This window comes from Crinia signifera, chromosome 5, assembly GCF_055691185.1.
Source record: "Crinia signifera chromosome 5, ASM5569118v1, whole genome shotgun sequence".
Classification (NCBI taxonomy): Eukaryota; Metazoa; Chordata; class Amphibia; order Anura; family Myobatrachidae; genus Crinia; species Crinia signifera.
In genome coordinates, this window is record NC_139221.1 from 88,631,403 (window position 1) to 88,652,610 (window position 21,208).

General features: G+C 42.0%; 1 protein-coding gene across 8 annotated transcripts in view; it reads left to right on the forward strand.

Annotated features, from left to right (window-relative positions):
• ANKRD12 (ankyrin repeat domain 12) overlaps nucleotides 1–21,208 on the forward strand; it is a 120,184-nt gene that overhangs the window by 71,173 nt on the left and 27,803 nt on the right. For all 8 annotated transcript variants that reach the window (XM_083187636.1, XM_083187632.1, XM_083187637.1 and 5 more), the window contains one exon: nucleotides 15,524–15,671. In XM_083187636.1, the coding sequence (XP_083043762.1) occupies nucleotides 15,524–15,671 (148 nt within the window). The remainder of the gene's footprint in view (nucleotides 1–15,523; nucleotides 15,672–21,208) is intronic.

The window sequence follows — 21,208 nt, forward strand, 5'->3', positions numbered from 1 at the left end:
ATGATGTCTCTATACATTGCTGCATTCATCTTTCCCTCTATCCTGACTAGTATCCCAGTTTTAGCCGCTGAAAAACAACCCCACAGCATGATGCTGCCACCACCATGCTTCACTGTAGTGTTCATTCTAGCACCCGCTATTTTTGAAAACCCACGTAGTTACTCTTCCCTGCCTGGGGTGTCGCTGTCTGCTGTAGTGCTTCTATCACAGTGTGGTCTGTATATCAGCACTGACATGCAAACCAGACCTGTGCTAAAAACACCACAGTAGACGGCGACACCCCAGGTGGGGAAACGGAACTGTGTGGGTTTTCAAAGATAGCGGGTGCTAGAATGAACACTACTGTAGGGATGGTATTGGCCTGGTGATGAGCAGTGCCTGGTTTCCCTCAAACATGATGCTTGGAGTTCACGCCAAAGAGTTCAATCTTTGTCTCATCAAACCAGAGAATTTTGTTTCTCATGGTCTGAGTGTCCTTCAGGTGCTTTTAGGTGGGCTGCCATGCACTTTTTAATAAGGAGTGGCTTCCATCTGGCCACTGTATCATACAGGCCTGATTGGTGAATTGCTGCATGGTTGTCCTTCTGGAAGGTTCTCCTCTCTACAGAGGAATGCTGTAGCTCTGACAGAGTGACCATCGGGTGGTTCTTCTCCCCCTATCGCTCAGTTTAGACCAGGGAACAGGGGTAAATTACCCCAATTGGGGTAAAAGTTAAAATCCTGGGGTAATGGATGGTTGCGAGACACAACCAGGCATGCATATGAATCTATAAGAATGCTCGGCTGGGTCTTGGCAGCGTGACCATCCATTACCCCCAGGAATTTAATTTAATTGCGTATCGAATCTATATAAACGAGTTTCTTTGTATGGTGTTAGGCTCCTGTCAAGGTATACCCATCTCTAGTCTAGGGAGACTTTTTTGCACATACTATATAATCTTGAAATACTGACACTAATTGTTGCCTGGACTTCACATCATCAACGGCTATACCACACACAGCCTGGCAGCCGATGGGTATAGCCGATGATGATGATTACCATGTATGGCTGTGTGTGCACCACACACAGCCATACATGGTAATCATTATCAATGGCTACCATGCTGTGTACTGTACTAGCAGGATATATCGTCAATTTCCAGGGATACAGTGTGTATTACAATGATATGATTTTCTGCCTGTCATACCATTTAGGATGATGGAGGCCCGTGTGCTCATTGGGACGTTCAAAGCAGCAGTTTTCTATACCCTTCCCCAGATTTGTGCCTCGAGACAATCCTGTCACGGGGTTCTACAGATAATCCCTTTGACTGGATTCAGTATTAAATCCCGGCGGTCGGGATCCCGGCGTTCAAAATCCCGACCGCCGAAATCCCGACAAGGGGGGGACCCTCCCGGGGTGTTGTGGACTCCCACGGAGGGAGAAAGTGTTGGGATTCCGGCGTCAGGATTTTGAACGCCGGGATTCCAAATCATGTCCAATCAACTGAATTTACCACAGGTGTAGGAACATCTCAGAGATGATCAGTCGATACAGGATGCACCAGAGCTAAATTTTGAGCTTCATGGCAATTGCTGTGAATAGTTATGTACATGTGATTTCTTCGTTTTTTTATATTTAATACATTTGTGAAAATCTCCCAAAATCTTTTCACGTGATCATTATGGGGTATTGTGTGTAGAATTTTGAGGGGGAAAAAATAATTTATTCCATTTTGGAAAAAGGCTTTAACATTGCAAAATGTAGAAAAAGTGAAGCGCTGTGAATACTTTCCGGTTAATCCAAGGTCTTCATCTGCATAAAGGTCGAACTGATTTTAATATGGATGCACAATCCCAGGTCCGACCTGTGTTTGCGATGTGAAAGGGTTATAAAAGATGAGGTGGTGTTTTAGCAAATACTGAAAAGGGAATCCTGCTTACAAACGTACATTCTAACATATTACAAAATATACTAATTTGTATTCCATTCATGGGACCATACTTTACAGTATATTTGTTGCTAGTGTGTTAGTGGATGTGTACACCTAATATGTGTGTTCAGACGTATCAGGTCACACATTGAACACAGCTGACTGAAATATAAGTATGGGTACACCTGGCTACAGCGGCAATATGCAAGTGAGCTGCAAATTGTTTGTGTATACACCTTACCAGTTATTGATTTGATTGACTGGATGGTCAATCTGTCAAATTTGTGTACCCAACATTAAATATAAGGCACATTTGTCCAATCCATTCTGCTAATAAGAAATGCTGATTGGCATTCATCTGGGAATTTGTTAAACATCCTGATTTGCCATGCCTAATTTAACCCCTTCACGACATTTGACGTATATATACGTCATGGCCGGGAAGTACTTCCCGACCGTTGACGTATATATACGTCATGGCTTAAAACTGTCACTGCGTCTAGAGACGCAGTGACAGAGGGACGATGTCTGCTGTCCCTGACAGCAGACATGTCCGATGCCGCCCCCCCGTCGGCGATCGCTGTGATTGGCTGTTCATTGTGAACAGCCATTCACAGCGTTTTCTGTGTCACCGGCGAATAACGTTCGCCGGTGACACGGGATCGGAGGTGATTGGTGCTGTAAAGTACAGCACCAATCACCGCGGGGTGTAAGGGTGACACTGGTGTCACCCCACCTCACCCCTCCCGCCCCCAAAGGCCGTGATTGGTTCGTCGGACCGACGGACCAATCACAGCCATGGAGGGGGGTTTAAACTAACGGTGACTGCACTGCAGACGCCATTCCGGTCTGGAATAGCGTGCAGTGCGGTCACCGTGCCCAGCTGCCGCCTATACTGACCAGAACCCATCCAAAATACTTACCTGATCATTGATATTGCTTATGCTTGTGACATCTTGTGACATCCTGTGACATCTTGTGCTGCTGCGATTTATTAGATAGAGAGAGAGTTAGAGAGAGAGAGATAGAGAGAGATAGAGAGGCCTAGTGCTATATTTTGTGCTGCTGCAGTGTGATAGAGCTAGAGATAGAGAGAGATAGAGAGAGATAGAGAGAGATAGAGAGAGAGAGATAGAGAGAGAGATAGAGAGAGAGATAGAGAGAGAGATAGTGACAGATTGTGCTATATATTTTTTATATAACTGAAAGAGATAGAGAGAGATAGAGAGAGATAGAGAGGCCTAGTGCTATATTTTGTGCTGCTGCAGTGTGATAGAGCTATAGATAGATAGAGAGAGATAGAGAGAGAGAGAGATAGAGAGATAGTGACAGATTGTGCTATATATTTTTATATAACTGACTGCTGCCCCCCCTTTTGTGCTGATCAGTATAAATTAACTGATCAGCAACTTTTTGGGGGCGCAGGTTTTTTTTTATATATAGATATACCTGTCAGTGCTGCTGCTGCAGTGTCATAGAGTGATAGATAGTGAGAGATAGAGAGATAGAGAGAGATAGTGACAGAGAGTGATAGAGAGTGCTAAATTTTGTGTCTGCTGCCCCCGCCTTTTGTGCTGATCACTATATCTGAGGTGATCAGCAACTTTTTGGGGGTACAGAGGTTTTTTTTTTTTATATATACCTGTCAGTACCACCAAAGGTTGTGCACCTGCTGCCCCTCACTGGTAATCAGTGTCGCATCACTGATCACCTTTTTTTATTTTTTTGTGAGTGCTGTGGGGTCTTTTTTACATTTTTTTTTTTACACACACTGTGATTTTGTGTGTGTCCTGTGGCCACTGTGCGCTGATCAGTGACGTACATCACTGATCAGCTTTTTCGGCACAGGGTTGATCTATTTTTTTTTTTTTTTGGATCAAATTCCTGTTGCCTTTGAGCGCTGTTCAGTGACGGACGTTACTGACCAACATCTGTGCTCAATTTTTGGCGCAGGACCTTTTTTTTTTTTTTTTAACCCCTTCCATTTTTTTTTTAACCCCTTCCATTTTTTTTTTTAACCCCTTCCATTTTTTTTTTAACCCCTTCCATTTTTTTTTTTTTTTGAACCCTTCCATTTTTTTTTTTTTGTATTTTTTTTTTTCTGCACTACACACTACATACCCCCCGGGTTGAAATAAAGTTTGTACCCCCCCCCTACACTATACACGTGTTGAAACATTTCACTACCAGTAACACAAAAATATAAATGGCATCCCAAATGTCATCCCAAATGTCGTCCCAGTCATCCAGGAGAATGTATTCGGTGGAGGAGGCATATGCCATGCTTGCCTCTGACTCTGACACAGCCAGTGAGGCAAGCGGGGAATTTGAAGGATTTGTCTTAAGCTCCTCTTCCTCCTCTGATGATGAGGGACCCCCTCAAAGACGCCCCCGTAGAGCAGCTGAGACCCCCCCCCCCCCCAATAATTGATCTCGTATGGACCCCACCACCAGACAATTTTGAGCCCCAGGTTCCTGAGTTTTTGGCCATCCCAGGAATCCAATTTGATTCAACAGGTCTCAGAGAAATTGACTTTTTCAAATTATTTTTCTCTGATGATTTTATAAATTTAATGGTGGACCAAACTAATTTATATGCCCAGCAGTTTATTGCTCAAAACCCCACGTCATCATTTGCTAGGTGGACCCCTGTAGATGCAGTAGAGATGATGACGTTTTGGGGTCTGGTGTTACATATGGGCATAGTAAAAAAGCCACAAATTAGGCAATATTGGAGTACAGATGTTCTGTACAGCACCCCATTTCACCGTATGGCCATGCCCCGGGCTCGTTTTGAGGCAATCCATAAATTTATACATTACACCGATAATGCACAGTGCCCACCCAGAGATGATCCCACCTTTGACAGGCTATTCAAAGTCAGGCCGGTCATTGATCATTTCAGTGCCAAATTTGCAGAGCTATACATCCCTGATAAATGTATTAGTATCGACGAGTCCCTTATACATTTTAAAGGAAGGGTTAAATTCCGCCAGTACCTTCCCAGTAAGAGGGCAAGGTATGGCATAAAAATGTATAAGCTGTGTGAAAGCACCACAGGGTACACCCACAAGTTTAGGGTATATGAAGGGAAGGATTCAAGAATTGAACCACCAGAATGCCCCCCCTCCCTCGTAGGTGTTAGTGGAAAAATTGTCTGGGATTTAATGCACCCCTTCCTGGATAAGGGTTATCACCTCTATGTGGATAACTTTTACACCAGCATCCCCCTGTTTAAGGCCCTTGGTTCAAGAGGTACAGCAGCTTGCGGTACTGTGCGCAAGAACCAAAGAGGCCTCCCCAAAACGCACATTGCCCAAGTAATGAGAAGGGGTGAAAGCAGGGGAATATGCACCGAAAATATGTTGTTGGTCAAATATAAGGACAAGAGGGATGTCCTTATACTGACAACAATTCATGGAGACAGTACCACCTCCATCCCTGTACGAGGTACCAGTACCCACACCTCAAAACCAAATTGTATCCTAGATTACAATAAGTACATGGGCGGAGTGGATCTTTCAGATCAGGTACTGAAGCCGTACAGTGCCCTGCGGAAAACAAATATCTGGTACAAGAAGCTGGCCGTGTATATCATCCAGATGGCACTGTATAACGCTTACGTGCTATTCCGTTCTACCGGCCAGAGGGGGACATTTATGCACTTTCAAGAGGAAGTCATAAAGAGCCTAACATTTGGGAATCAGCAGGCAGAGGGCCCCAGTACTTCTAGTACTGGCCCCCGTATTGTACCAGGGCAGCATTTTCCCAACGAAATCCCCTCCACTGCAAGAAAGGGCAGGACACAAAAAAGGTGCAAAGTTTGCTATAAAAAGGGAATAAGAAAGGAAACTATTTTCCACTGTGAAACTTGCCCCGACAAACCCGGCCTATGTATAAAGGAGTGTTTCAAAATATACCACACATCTATGGATTATTAGGTTCATCATTTCACCGTGCTTCGGGGGTCTTGCTAATGCCACATAGCACCCACCATTCATTCCACCAGAATCTGAGCTGCAAAAACCAAAAATCACTCCTTCCCTTCTGAGTCCTGCCATGCACCCAACTGGTATTTTTTGGTCACATGTGAGGCATTGCCGTACTCTGGAGAAATTGGGGCACAGATTTTGGGGTGCTTTGTCTCCATCATTCCTTGTGAAAATGAAAAATTTTGAGCCAGAAGTACATTTTTGTGTAAAAAAATGTATTTTTTTCATTTTCACTGCCCAGTTGTACCAAAATTGATGAAACCCCTGGGGGTTTGAAATGTACACTATACCCCTAGATGAATTCCCTGAGGGGTGTAGTTTGCAAAATGGGGTCACTTGTGGGGGGGTTCCACTGTATTGGTAATGCAACATAGCACCCACCATTCATTCCACCAAAATCTGTGCTGCAAAAACCAAAAATCACTCCTTCCCTTCTGAGTCCTGCCATGCACCCAACTGGTATTTTTTGGTCACATGTGAGGCATTGCCGTACTCTGGAGAAATTGGGGCACAGATTTTGGGGTGCTTTGTCTCCATCATTCCTTGTGAAAATGAAAAATTTTGAGCCAGAAGTACATTTTTGTGTAAAAAAATGTATTTTTTTCATTTTCACTGCCCAGTTGTACCAAAATTGATGAAACCCCTGGGGGTTTGAAATGTACACTATACCCCTAGATGAATTCCCTGAGGGGTGTAGTTTGCAAAATGGGGTCACTTGTGGGGGGGTTCCACTGTATTGGTAATGCAACATAGCACCCACCATTCATTCCACCAAAATCTGTGCTGCAAAATCCAAAAATCACTCCTTCCCTTCTGAGTCCTGCCATGCACCCAACTGGTATTTTTTGGTCACATGTGAGGCATTGCCGTACTCTGGAGAAATGGGGGCACAGATTTTGGGGTGCTTTGTCTCCTTCATTCCTTGTGAAAATGAAAAATTTTGAGCCAGAAGTACATTTTTGTGTAAAAAAATGTATTTTTTTCATTTTCACTGCCCAGTTGTACCAAAATTGATGAAACCCCTGGGGGTTTGAAATGTACACTATACCCCTAGATGAATTCCCTGAGGGGTGTAGTTTGCAAAATGGGGTCACTTGTGGGGGGGTTCCACTGTATTGGTAATGCAACATAGCACCCACCATTCATTCCACCAAAATCTGTGCTGCAAAATCCAAAAATCACTCCTTCCCTTCTGAGTCCTGCCATGCACCCAACTGGTATTTTTTGGTCACATGTGAGGCATTGCCGTACTCGGGAGAAATTGGGGCACAGATTTTGGGGTGCTTTGTCTCCTTCATTCCTTGTGAAAATGAAAAATTTTGAGCCAGAACTGCATGTTTGTGTAAAAAAATGTAATTTTCCATTTTCACATCCCAGTTGTACCAAAATTGGTGAAACCCCTGGGGGTTTGAAATGTACACTATACCCCTAGATGAATTCCCTGAGGGGTGTACTTTGCAAAATGGGGTGACTTGTGGGGGGGTTCCACTGTATTGGTGCTTTGGGAGTCTTGCTAATGCAACATAGCACCCACCATTCATTCCACCAAAATCTTTGCTGCAAAATCCAAAAATCACTCCTTCCCTTCTGAGTCCTGCCATGCACCCAACTGGTATTTTTTGGTCACATGTGAGGCATTGCCGTACTCGGGAGAAATTGGGGCACAGATTTTGGGGTGCTTTGTCTCCTTCATTCCTTGTGAAAATGAAAAATTTTGAGCCAGAACTGCATGTTTGTGTAAAAAAATGTAATTTTCCATTTTCACATCCCAGTTGTACCAAAATTGGTGAAACCCCTGGGGGTTTGAAATGTACACTATACCCCTAGATGAATTCCCTGAGGGGTGTACTTTGCAAAATGGGGTGACTTGTGGGGGGGTTCCACTGTATTGGTGCTTTGGGAGTCTTGCTAATGCAACATAGCACCCACCATTCATTCCACCAAAATCTTTGCTGCAAAATCCAAAAATCACTCCTTCCCTTCTAAATCCTGCCATGCACCCAACTGGTATTTTTTGGTCACATGTGAGGCATTGCCGTACTCGGGAGAAATTGGGGCACAGATTTTGGGGTGCTTTGTCTCCTTCATTCCTTGTGAAAATGAAAAATTTTGAGCCAGAACTGCATGTTTGTGTAAAAAAATGTAATTTTCCATTTTCACATCCCAGTTGTACCAAAATTGGTGAAACCCCTGGGGGTTTGAAATGTACACTATACCCCTAGATGAATTCCCTGAGGGGTGTACTTTGCAAAATGGGGTGACTTGTGGGGGGGTTCCACTGTATTGGTGCTTTGGGAGTCTTGCTAATGCAACATAGCACCCACCATTCATTCCACCAAAATCTTTGCTGCAAAATCCAAAAATCACTCCTTCCCTTCTGAGTCCTGCCATGCACCCAACTGGTATTTTTTGGTCACATGTGAGGCATTGCCGTACTCGGGAGAAATTGGGGCACAGATTTTGGGGTGCTTTGTCTCCTTCATTCCTTGTGAAAATGAAAAATTTTGAGCCAGAACTGCATGTTTGTGTAAAAAAATGTAATTTTCCATTTTCACATCCCAGTTGTACCAAAATTGGTGAAACCCCTGGGGGTTTGAAATGTACACTATACCCCTAGATGAATTCCCTGAGGGGTGTACTTTGCAAAATGGGGTGACTTGTGGGGGGGTTCCACTGTATTGGTGCTTTGGGAGTCTTGCTAATGCAACATAGCACCCACCATTCATTCCACCAAAATCTTTGCTGCAAAATCCAAAAATCACTCCTTCCCTTCGGAGTCCTGCCATGCACCCAACTGGTATTTTTTGGTCACATGTGAGGCATTGCCGTACTCGGGAGAAATTGGGGCACAGATTTTGGGGTGCTTTGTCTCCTTCATTCCTTGTGAAAATGAAAAATTTTGAGCCAGAACTGCATGTTTGTGTAAAAAAATGTAATTTTCCATTTTCACATCCCAGTTGTACCAAAATTGGTGAAACCCCTGGGGGTTTGAAATGTACACTATACCCCTAGATGAATTCCCTGAGGGGTGTACTTTGCAAAATGGGGTGACTTGTGGGGGGGTTCCACTGTATTGGTGCTTTGGGAGTCTTGCTAATGCAACATAGCACCCACCATTCATTCCACCAAAATCTTTGCTGCAAAATCCAAAAATCACTCCTTCCCTTCTGAGTCCTGCCATGCACCCAACTGGTATTTTTTGGTCACATGTGAGGCATTGCCGTACTCGGGAGAAATTGGGGCACAGATTTTGGGGTGCTTTGTCTCCTTCATTCCTTGTGAAAATGAAAAATTTTGAGCCAGAACTGCATGTTTGTGTAAAAAAATGTAATTTTCCATTTTCACATCCCAGTTGTACCAAAATTGGTGAAACCCCTGGGGGTTTGAAATGTACACTATACCCCTAGATGAATTCCCTGAGGGGTGTACTTTGCAAAATGGGGTGACTTGTGGGGGGGTTCCACTGTATTGGTGCAACATAGCACCCACCATTCATTCCACCAGAATCTGTGCTGCAAAATCCAAAAATCACTCCTTCCCTTCTGAGTCCTGCCATGCACCCAACTGGTATTTTTTGGTCACATGTGAGGCATTGCCGTACTCGGGAGAAATTGGGGCACAGATTTTGGGGTGCTTTGTCTCCTTCATTCCTTGTGAAAATGAAAAATTTTGAGCCAGAACTGCATGTTTGTGTAAAAAAATGTAATTTTCCATTTTCACATCCCAGTTGTACCAAAATTGGTGAAACCCCTGGGGGTTTGAAATGTACACTATACCCCTAGATGAATTCCCTGAGGGGTGTACTTTGCAAAATGGGGTGACTTGTGGGGGGGTTCCACTGTATTGGTGCTTTGGGAGTCTTGCTAATGCAACATAGCACCCACCATTCATTCCACCAAAATCTTTGCTGCAAAATCCAAAAATCACTCCTTCCCTTCTGAGTCCTGCCATGCACCCAACTGGTATTTTTTGGTCACATGTGAGGCATTGCCGTACTCGGGAGAAATTGGGGCACAGATTTTGGGGTGCTTTGTCTCCTTCATTCCTTGTGAAAATGAAAAATTTTGAGCCAGAACTGCATGTTTGTGTAAAAAAATGTAATTTTCCATTTTCACATCCCAGTTGTACCAAAATTGGTGAAACCCCTGGGGGTTTGAAATGTACACTATACCCCTAGATGAATTCCCTGAGGGGTGTACTTTGCAAAATGGGGTGACTTGTGGGGGGGTTCCACTGTATTGGTGCTTTGGGAGTCTTGCTAATGCAACATAGCACCCACCATTCATTCCACCAAAATCTTTGCTGCAAAATCCAAAAATCACTCCTTCCCTTCGGAGTCCTGCCATGCACCCAACTGGTATTTTTTGGTCACATGTGAGGCATTGCCGTACTCGGGAGAAATTGGGGCACAGATTTTGGGGTGCTTTGTCTCCTTCATTCCTTGTGAAAATGAAAAATTTTGAGCCAGAACTGCATGTTTGTGTAAAAAAATGTAATTTTCCATTTTCACATCCCAGTTGTACCAAAATTGGTGAAACCCCTGGGGGTTTGAAATGTACACTATACCCCTAGATGAATTCCCTGAGGGGTGTACTTTGCAAAATGGGGTGACTTGTGGGGGGGTTCCACTGTATTGGTGCTTTGGGAGTCTTGCTAATGCAACATAGCACCCACCATTCATTCCACCAAAATCTTTGCTGCAAAATCCAAAAATCACTCCTTCCCTTCGGAGTCCTGCCATGCACCCAACTGGTATTTTTTGGTCACATGTGAGGCATTGCCGTACTCGGGAGAAATTGGGGCACAGATTTTGGGGTGCTTTGTCTCCTTCATTCCTTGTGAAAATGAAAAATTTTGAGCCAGAACTGCATGTTTGTGTAAAAAAATGTAATTTTCCATTTTCACATCCCAGTTGTACCAAAATTGGTGAAACCCCTGGGGGTTTGAAATGTACACTATACCCCTAGATGAATTCCCTGAGGGGTGTACTTTGCAAAATGGGGTGACTTGTGGGGGGGTTCCACTGTATTGGTGCTTTGGGAGTCTTGCTAATGCAACATAGCACCCACCATTCATTCCACCAAAATCTTTGCTGCAAAATCCAAAAATCACTCCTTCCCTTCTGAGTCCTGCCATGCACCCAACTGGTATTTTTTGGTCACATGTGAGGCATTGCCGTACTCGGGAGAAATTGGGGCACAGATTTTGGGGTGCTTTGTCTCCTTCATTCCTTGTGAAAATGAAAAATTTTGAGCCAGAACTGCATGTTTGTGTAAAAAAATGTAATTTTCCATTTTCACATCCCAGTTGTACCAAAATTGGTGAAACCCCTGGGGGTTTGAAATGTACACTATACCCCTAGATGAATTCCCTGAGGGGTGTACTTTGCAAAATGGGGTGACTTGTGGGGGGGTTCCACTGTATTGGTGCAACATAGCACCCACCATTCATTCCACCAGAATCTGTGCTGCAAAATCCAAAAATCACTCCTTCCCTTCTGAGTCCTGCCATGCACCCAACTGGTATTTTTTGGTCACATGTGAGGCATTGCCGTACTCGGGAGAAATTGGGGCACAGATTTTGGGGTGCTTTGTCTCCTTCATTCCTTGTGAAAATGAAAAATTTTGAGCCAGAACTGCATGTTTGTGTAAAAAAATGTAATTTTCCATTTTCACATCCCAGTTGTACCAAAATTGGTGAAACCCCTGGGGGTTTGAAATGTACACTATACCCCTAGATGAATTCCCTGAGGGGTGTACTTTGCAAAATGGGGTGACTTGTGGGGGGGTTCCACTGTATTGGTGCTTTGGGAGTCTTGCTAATGCAACATAGCACCCACCATTCATTCCACCAAAATCTTTGCTGCAAAATCCAAAAATCACTCCTTCCCTTCTGAGTCCTGCCATGCACCCAACTGGTATTTTTTGGTCACATGTGAGGCATTGCCGTACTCGGGAGAAATTGGGGCACAGATTTTGGGGTGCTTTGTCTCCTTCATTCCTTGTGAAAATGAAAAATTTTGAGCCAGAACTGCATGTTTGTGTAAAAAAATGTAATTTTCCATTTTCACATCCCAGTTGTACCAAAATTGGTGAAACCCCTGGGGGTTTGAAATGTACACTATACCCCTAGATGAATTCCCTGAGGGGTGTAGATTGCAAAATGGGGTGACTTGTGGGGGAGGTTCCTAACTTTTAGCACTTATGGTGCCTAGAAACCTACATGGTGCCTAAAAAAAAATCTCATAAAAAGGAGGCTCCAAATTCAAGTAGGTGCTCCTTATATTATGAAGCCTGTGGTTTGGTCAACGTGCACACTAGGGCCACATATAGGATATTTTTGAAAACAAAAGAATTGGGGGAATCAATTTTTAGTCACATTTCTCTAGTAAAATCTACTGTATTCGTTAAAAAAATGTATTAAAATTGAAACTCTGCAAAAAAAAAGAAATTTTGAAATTTCACCTACACTTTGTTTTAATTCCTGTGAAACACCTAAAGGGTTAACAAACTTCCAAAATGCTGTTTTGAATACTGTGAGGGGTGCAGTTTTTGAAATGGCATCATTTATGGGGGTGTCTCACATACAAGTCCCTCAAAGTCACATCAGAACTGAACTGGTCCCTAAAAAAATCAGTGTTTGAAATTTTCATGAAAATTTGAGAATTTGCTATTCATATTGTAAGCCTCCTAGTGTCCAAAAAAATTAAAAGGAAGTTGAAATAATGATGGAAACATAAAGTAGACATATGGTCTATGTTAGTTATTAACTATTTTGAGTGGTATGATTATTTGTCTCACAAGCAGAAAATTTAACATTTTGCAAATTGCTAAATTTTCCATTTTTTCACGATATTTTGGTATTTTTCACAAAAAAACACAGACTGTATCGACGAAAATTTACCACTAACTTGAAGTACAATGTGTCACGAGAAAACAATCTCAAAATCACTGGGATAAGTAAAAGCAAAAAAAAGTTATCCCCACTTAAGTGAGACATGTCAGATTTGAAAAAAAGGGCTCTGTCATGAAGGCACAAACTGGCTCTGTCATGAAGGGGCTGAATATCCCTGATTCCACAAACCATGCATCGTAGTATTGGGAAATTGTGATAATCCATAGAATATGTATTCTCTATAGTCTGGTTTCTGTGGGTAACTGTATAATTTAGTAACAAAAATAATGTATTGGGTTTTTTATTTATTTATTTTGTTTTATTAATATCTAAACAGTGTTTGTGGTTTTGTTTTTATGTTATATCATCTGGCTGCTTTTTTTAAATGTGTGATCATGACTTCATTCTGCATGGATAAGTACTGCTTCATTAGTAGATTATCCATTTAAATAGCAATTACATCTGAGCACATTTTCATTAACACAGCAATTAGTCTGCTTTACAAAGTTGGCTAAGACATAGCTTGACTAAGGTTTGATTGGAATTGGGTTCTTGGAAGAATCTTAAGTTGCTATGAATGTCATATTGTGGAATGGCAGGTTTTCACCGTTGCATTGGAAAGAGACATTTCAAGCCCTGCAGCAGTGGCACACTGTCCAACTCTGTCACAGCTTGCCCTAGTACTTCTAAACTTCTATTAATATATTTTCTCATTACTTTGGGCTGTTTAAATCTATTTGTGATATATTTCAGCCATCTACAGATGTGACTAGCATCAAATTCCCCATGTATAGCAACACAGATTTAGCTACTTAAACTGGGTACACACTATACAATATATCCTTAAAGGACTGAAAAACATAATTCGGTCGTCATCATGTCGTGTAAATTACATGATCTGTCATACACCATATATTGACGGTCAACAAAGCTTATTAGGGGAATGGGGAACTTAAGCTACGAGGAGAGATTAAGCAAAATTGGACAATTTACATTAGAAAAGAGACACTAAGGGGGGGGACATGCTCAACATGTACAAATATATCAGGGGCTATTGTAAAGCGCAACGGAATATGCTGCGCTATATAAGAAACTGTTAATAAATAAATAAATAAATAAAAGGAACTGTCAAGCACCCTTTTTTCTACTAGAAAGGAATCTAGGACACGAGTATAGATTAGAAGAAAAAAAAGATTTTGTTCATCTAGAAGAAAAAAAAATTCTTTACGGTGAGAGCAGTCAAACTCTGGAACTCTCTTCCTGGTGAGGTTGTGTCGGCCGACACAATGAATGCGTTCAAAATAAGGTTGGACAAACACTTACTGGTTAAAAACATCCATGGGTACAAATAAGAATTATAATATGTCTCTAAAATATCGGAACATAGTATACAGCATTGGATAATCTATTATAGCATCCTAGGTTGCTCTAGATCAGTGGTTCCCAACCTTTTTTCTCTCCCGTACCCCTTAATTAGGCTTTTCATTGATAAGTACCCCCTCCTCTCATTTTTAAATATGGACAGTACTTAGCGGTATGCGGATCCTATGCATGTCCTTATATTAAGGAGGAGCAGAGGAGTAGTATACAGCAAGGAATCATGCCCTTCTGTGTCTAGACACTGGTTGTGTATTATCTCCAGGATTCCTGTTAACACCCGTAGGATTAATGCCGCTGCTTCCTCCACCTTAGTTAGTGCGGGGCAGATGACTGCTGATGTCTGAGGGCAGCTTGGGAAGCTCCCAGTGGATTGCTGGTCAGGCATATGACACAACATGGTTTATCTCCATGGCAATGGGTCTTCTTCAGCCATCAAAAGACCTTTTCATCATCCGCCATTACCAATATTATTTTCAAGTACCCCCAACTGGTCTGCAGAGTACCCGAGGTTGGGAACCACTGCTCTAGATGGACGAAAGTCTTTTTTTTTCAGCCTTACCTACTATGTAACTATGTAACACCATATATTGTCACAGGGGTAATGTAACTACCACATTACATATTATATTGTATCATCCTATATAGCGTGCAGGTCATCAGATGGGAGAACCATTCATCAAAGGGTAAATTGGGGGTGTACACTATACAATGGTTCCTGTGATCGAATACAGATCGTAGGATTGGACAATATATTGTCTAATAGACCTGGTTCATATATGGATGTAAATTCCATGTTTCATGGAACTGAGTCATTATCGGCTGACTGTGCACGTGCTGCTATTGACATTGCGCAGGTGCTACTGGCATTCTGCACACAATGAGGATTTAGTTGCAAAGTGATCAACAGGAAGGTGCGCATTGGAGTAGGGGTAAATGGGAGTGGTTGTAACAGCGCAGCCTTGTCATGGATGTTTTTGGTGAATGTATCTGACTTACACGGATAACATGTATACAGAGGAACATGGCGCCTGTGTCGCTAATGCCATATGCGAAGGTGTACACAATTGCAGATGAGTTACAATTGCTTCTATGGTAGTTTTTTTTTTCCATTTCTGAGCTGCAACTACACTTGCCGATATCTGTATTTGTGTTGTGGTGAAAAACCACAATGATATTATCGTGGTATAAATTTGAACCTGGGTAAAGTGTGCTAATGGAATTTCGTGTTTTTTTTTGTGGGAATGACATTTACAGCTCTTCTGGGTTGTAGGTTTTGCTTTCTTTGCTTAGTTATTGTTGCATTCTAGTAAAGTTTGAGTAATTGCATATTCTGCCTTGTTCTAGAATAAGGAAAAGATCACGTCATATGCTCGAACTCCTAAATTGGGTCGGAGTGAAGTTGGGAAAGAAATGAAAGAGAAGTCCGCTATGAAACGAAAGCTTCCCTTCACTATCAGCCCTCCTAGAGATGAGGAAAGAGATTCTGATACAGGTAATACTGGTCGCTTGCTAATGTAATACACATATATACATACATAAACATTTGTGTTTGTAAACAAGGTGCAGCATACTGTATTGTAGCTTTCACATCACATAAAACATTTTGAAACGTTTTGATAAACTGTAATTTTAAATGGTATTTTAAACGGGTCTAGTGTTCATATTGCAGCAGATTACCATTTAAAAATACCGTTTAAGTTCCATTCACATCACCAGTCAAGCCGTTTAACCTCTGAACACGATTCTACCCACAGCTTATTTCCTGGTTCAGGGAAGGGACACAAGACAAGGGACAGCCTATCACAGTGCTCTAACCTTTATTTTTTACTAAATACCATTTCAGTGCCATTCAGACAGCACAAAAAACGGCTCTGAATTGGCTTTAAAACGGGTAGGACTCTGCTTTTTAAACGTGTTGAAATACCAGTTAACTTTAAATGGTATTTCAACTATGACACTTTCACACTGCAGCCTTAAACGTTTTAAAAGGCAAAAAAACGGCAATATACTGTTTTAAAAGTGTGATGTGAAAGCTACATAAAAGAAGCTTAGAGGGAACAGATATACACACACACACATATAATATATATATGTGTGTGTGTGTGTGTGTTCCCTCTAAGCATCTTTTACAGGGTGCTGCACCCTGCCCATTTTTAAAACCTCAAAATGCACCTGCCCTTTTGTGTGTGGCACTGTGCGCCCTTACGCTGCCCCCCACCATGCTGACATGCCTCTGAGAACTTTCAGCGTGTAACTATGTCTAATTGGTATTACGGTGTATGCGATCGTGTGTGTGAGTGGGCATTATGGTGTGTGTGTGTAAGAGGCATTACAGTGTGTGCCATAATGCGTAGCTGTCACTACAACTGAAGAATATGTAATGGGCATAGCAGATTATGACCATGTTTAATGGGTACAGTGTGCAATTATATATATATATATATATATATATATATATATATATATATATATATATATATATATATATATATATATATATAATATATAATATATAATATATATATTGTTTGTTTTGAATATAAATTGTGCCCTCCCGATTAAAAATAAAAAAAAAAAAAGTTCCCTGCTTGGTGGTCAGCACCCTGGCCTAAAATTATGACCATGTTTAATGGGTACAGTGTGCAATTATATATATATATATATATATATATATATATATATATAATATATATATTGTTTGTTTTGAATATAAATTGTGCCCTCCCGATTAAAAATAATAAAAAAAAAAGTTCCCTGCTTGGTGGTCAGCACCCTGGCCTAAAAAAATATATCATCCATATGGGATATTGGGGATTTCATCATAACGATCCTGCGGATAGAAGAGAGTTATCCGCAGGAGACTGCCACATAGAAGCTCTTTCACTGGGTTTACTGGCTCCTCCCCTCTACTTCCTCCCACATGACCAGTTTAAGAAAATGTGCCCTCAGGAAAGGGTGCTCACTGTGAAGCTTTTGTCTGTATGCCTTCTGTGGGGAGACAGACAGACATGGGGGTCGGAGTTTTAACCCATTTCATTCTTATGTATTTCTCCCCCCCCCCTCCTCTCCCTTTTTATCTACTTCCCTTTCTCTATACCCTCCCTCCTGAGATTTAGTGTGCATTAAGATATATAGTTACTATGTGCCCCTTCAGTGCGATTACTATATATGCGTGTATTTAGTGTTGGTTTATGTGTTTCTTATGTGTTTGTATAACCTACTCCTCTGTATGTGTTATATTCTTGTGATTGGTGAAGTGAACTTTAGTTTGATTTAATTTCCTTCACCAATTCCATTTCTGGTGAAGGTTCTAAAAAAGTTTAGATCCGACGGCGTGGAAGCAATTCTGATAGCTCCCAACTGGCCTCGCAGAGTGTGGTATGCGGACCTTCAAGCAGTGTTAGCGGATGACCCATGGCGCCTCCCTCAAGAAAGAGACCTGCTCACTCAGGGTCCCTGCATCTGCCAGGCCTTAGAGCAACTACGTTTAACGGCCTGGAGGTTGAGCGGCAGATTCTTCTCACAAGGGATTGCATGCGTCCATCATCTCTACGATGACTTTTGCACATTACCACCACATTTGGAGGAGATATGTAGCAGTTAGTTTCCACCAGCAGAATTTAAATTGGACCGCTTCCTTTATTTTCTGCAGTCTGGTTTGGAGTTGGGCCTACGTTTGGGTTCCTTAAAGGTACAGATCTCGGCCCTCCATTTTCTTCCAGAGGAAATTGGCCTCTTTGCCGGAGGTCCAGACTTTCCTGCAAGGGTGCTGCGGATTCAACCCCCGTTTGTGCCGCCTAAACCTCCATGGAAATTGGAGGTGGCCTTAGATTTCTTGCAGTCTTCTTGGTTTGAACCCCTGGATTCAGTGGAGTTAATATTCTTGATGTGAAAGACAGTTCTGTTAGCTTTGGCTTCAGCACGGAGGGTGTCAGAGCTGGGCGCTCTGTCTTGCAAGAGCCCATACCTCATATTCCATGAGGATAGGGCGGAGCTCAGAATAAACCCACGGTTTCTTCCAAAGGTTGTTTCAGTATTTCATTTGAACCAGCCTATTGTGGTTCCAGCAGGTGGGCCTCACTCGGAGATCCCTGCTACGTTGGATGTGGTTCAGGCTCTCAAGCTGTACGTCCAGAGGACGGCTAGGCTTCGGAAAACAGATTCCCTCTTTGTTTTGTACGATGCCCAGCCTCAAAGCAATAAATTCCTTGCTGGCTTTGTGTTGCTATGAAACAGGCTTATTCTGTGGCTGGCCTGCCTGGCCCTGATACTGTTAGCGCTCATTCTACCAGGGCAGTGGTTGCATCCTGGGTGGCTGCCCGGGGTGTTTCAGCTCTGCAGCTATATAGGGCAGCTACGTGGTCGAGCCAACATACATTTGTCCTCTTTGACACCATTGCCAAAGAGGGCATTCAGTTTCGTAATGTGGTACTGCAGCAATCTCTGCACGTTCCCACCCGTCCTTGAATCTTGGGTATAATTCTCATACGTTCGGATGAAATAACCAATATCCCATATGGATGATAGAGAAAATAGGATTTTAATGCCTACCAGTAAATCCTTTTCTCGGAGTCCATATGGGATATTGGGCGCCTGCCTCAGTGTGGGATCTTGCTGCCTTGTTGATCCTGACTGATGGATCCTGTTGTTATCTTGAATTATACGGTTTCTTGACTTCAGTTATATTGCCAATCTTGTTCTTGGCCATTGTTGAGTTATGGGTGTGCTGGTTGCATGTCACCATTTTACTACATTTATATGTTAACACATAGTTATATCCTTTTCTCATATACTTTCCATTCCTTCGGGCACAGTTTTCATATTAACTGGTCATGTGGGAGGAAGTAGAGGGGAGGAGCCAGTACACCCAGTGAAAGAGCTTCTATGTGCCCGTCTCCTGCGGATACCTCTCTTCTCCCATACGTTATGATGAAATCCCCAATATCCCATATAGACTCCGAGAAAAGGATTTACTGGTAGGTATTAAAATCCTATTTTTTTTCTTTCTTTTCCCAACTTCTAACAGTTGAAGTGCAGGTGTACATCTTCCTGTAATTTTGGCATATGTAGTAAGAACCGTGTGTATTTTGAGAGCTTTACACTTAAATTTGACATGTGGTTATTAATAATGTGGTATCTGGGATTTGTGATGAAACTTCTTGGTGATGGTCATTACATTTATCTCAGTGAGGATGTTTTTCTATATAGAAGTATATTTGTCTTGGTAACACATCAATCGCTTCGGTATACACATAGAGGTGTTTGTACATTTTCCTATCATATGATGACAAGATATCTTTACTATATCGCCTAGTGTGTATGAGGCTTAAGACTAGAGAGAAATGCTTTAATATCACATGATTTCATGTGTGTGGCCAGTCTTTATTCACCAGGAAATTATAACTTCCAGTTATTCTAAGAAAATCTGGTGACTTCTCAGTTACAGACCACATTGTGCAAAGTAGGAGCATATCATTCAATTGTAGTATACAGTATTTGCATTGGTACTTGTTTCCTAGCACGGCGCCCACTAAGCAATTTGCTTAGTGGGCTATTCTGCGTAGTGAATTCGCATCGCATGGACCATTTTAGGGCCATGCGATTTTTCTATGTAATTTATTCACTGCTCTCAGCCCCGGGCCATCGCATCGCAACGCAACTGCCACAAAATTGCATGCGATCACATGTCATTTTATAGGGTGTTTGATGGCATGACATTAGGTATACAATCATATGATTGTATGTCCAAAAAATAGGTTTAACGCACCCCAGTGCTGTGCTTTCCTGCCTTTTCTTGTGGCTTATTTTACATTTTGATGCGCAACCGTAGGCACCTGCCTTGCTGTTTTTTTTATAGTACTCCCATTATGTCTACTGCCACTTGGTACAAATGAGTAAAAAAAAAATGCACAAGTAGAAGCAAAGAGTCCATTTTCTACATAGTTTATTAGGTGACCCTGGCTATGGTATAGTCTGCAGATTATTATATGCCCTAAGGCAGTGATGGCTAACCTTGACACGCCAGCTGTTGTAGATCTTCACATCCCAGCATGCCCTTCTACGGTTTTTCTATTTGGCCATGCTTAAACTGTTGCAGGGCATTATGGGATGTGTAGTTCAACAACAGCTGAAGTGTCAAGGTTAGCCATCACTGCCCTAGGGCATACTGCATCCCGATTGAAGAATCATTTACATTCCAAATGGATTTAGTGAGGTTAAGTCCCCAAGCTTTTTTGTGCTTAATATCATATGTATTGAGACACCTTTTAAATGCATTGTGGGTTTTTTTTATTTTTTTTTTTTTTTTTTTTTGAGGGGTCTTAATTGTTAATACAGGTCTCTAATGGGGCCTACACGCACATCGATTTTCTAAGCAATTTGACTAGATCGTTTACAAAATTACCCTACATTGCTGTGTGTGTAGGGGGCCAGCAATACCAGTGGGCGTCCCCACTCTATCACAGGTAGCATGAAGAATGAGCAGGGACCATAAATATAGTCATTGGCAGTGTTTGCTCATCGCTGTGTGTGTGCTGAGTGATCCAGCATAGCTCAGCACACTCACTATGGGGGTTATTCTAGTTCAAATTCCTTCTTAGATGGACAAAACCATGTGCACTGCTGGTGGGGCAGATGTTACTTGTGCAGAGAGAATGAGATTTGGTGGGGTTTTACTTCAAAGTGAGATCTATATTGCAGTGTAAATATAAAGCAGCCAGTATTTACCCTGCACAGAAACAAAATATCTTTAGATTGAATTCTCTGCACATTTTACATTTACCCCCCCCCCCACCCCCTGCAGTGCACATGGTTTTGTCCATCTAAGAAGGATTTTGTGAACTAGAATAAGGCCCTATGTATGTAGGCCCCAGTGTTTCCATTGTTAATAAACAAAGGGTGCTGCATTGATGAGATGCTTTCATATATGTGAAACTTTTTGTGTTTTGTTACACTTCTGGGTCAGTCATTTTTTATGTTTCCTTGCCATTTCTTTAGACCACTTATAGTTTCAGTGTGCACATACCTAAA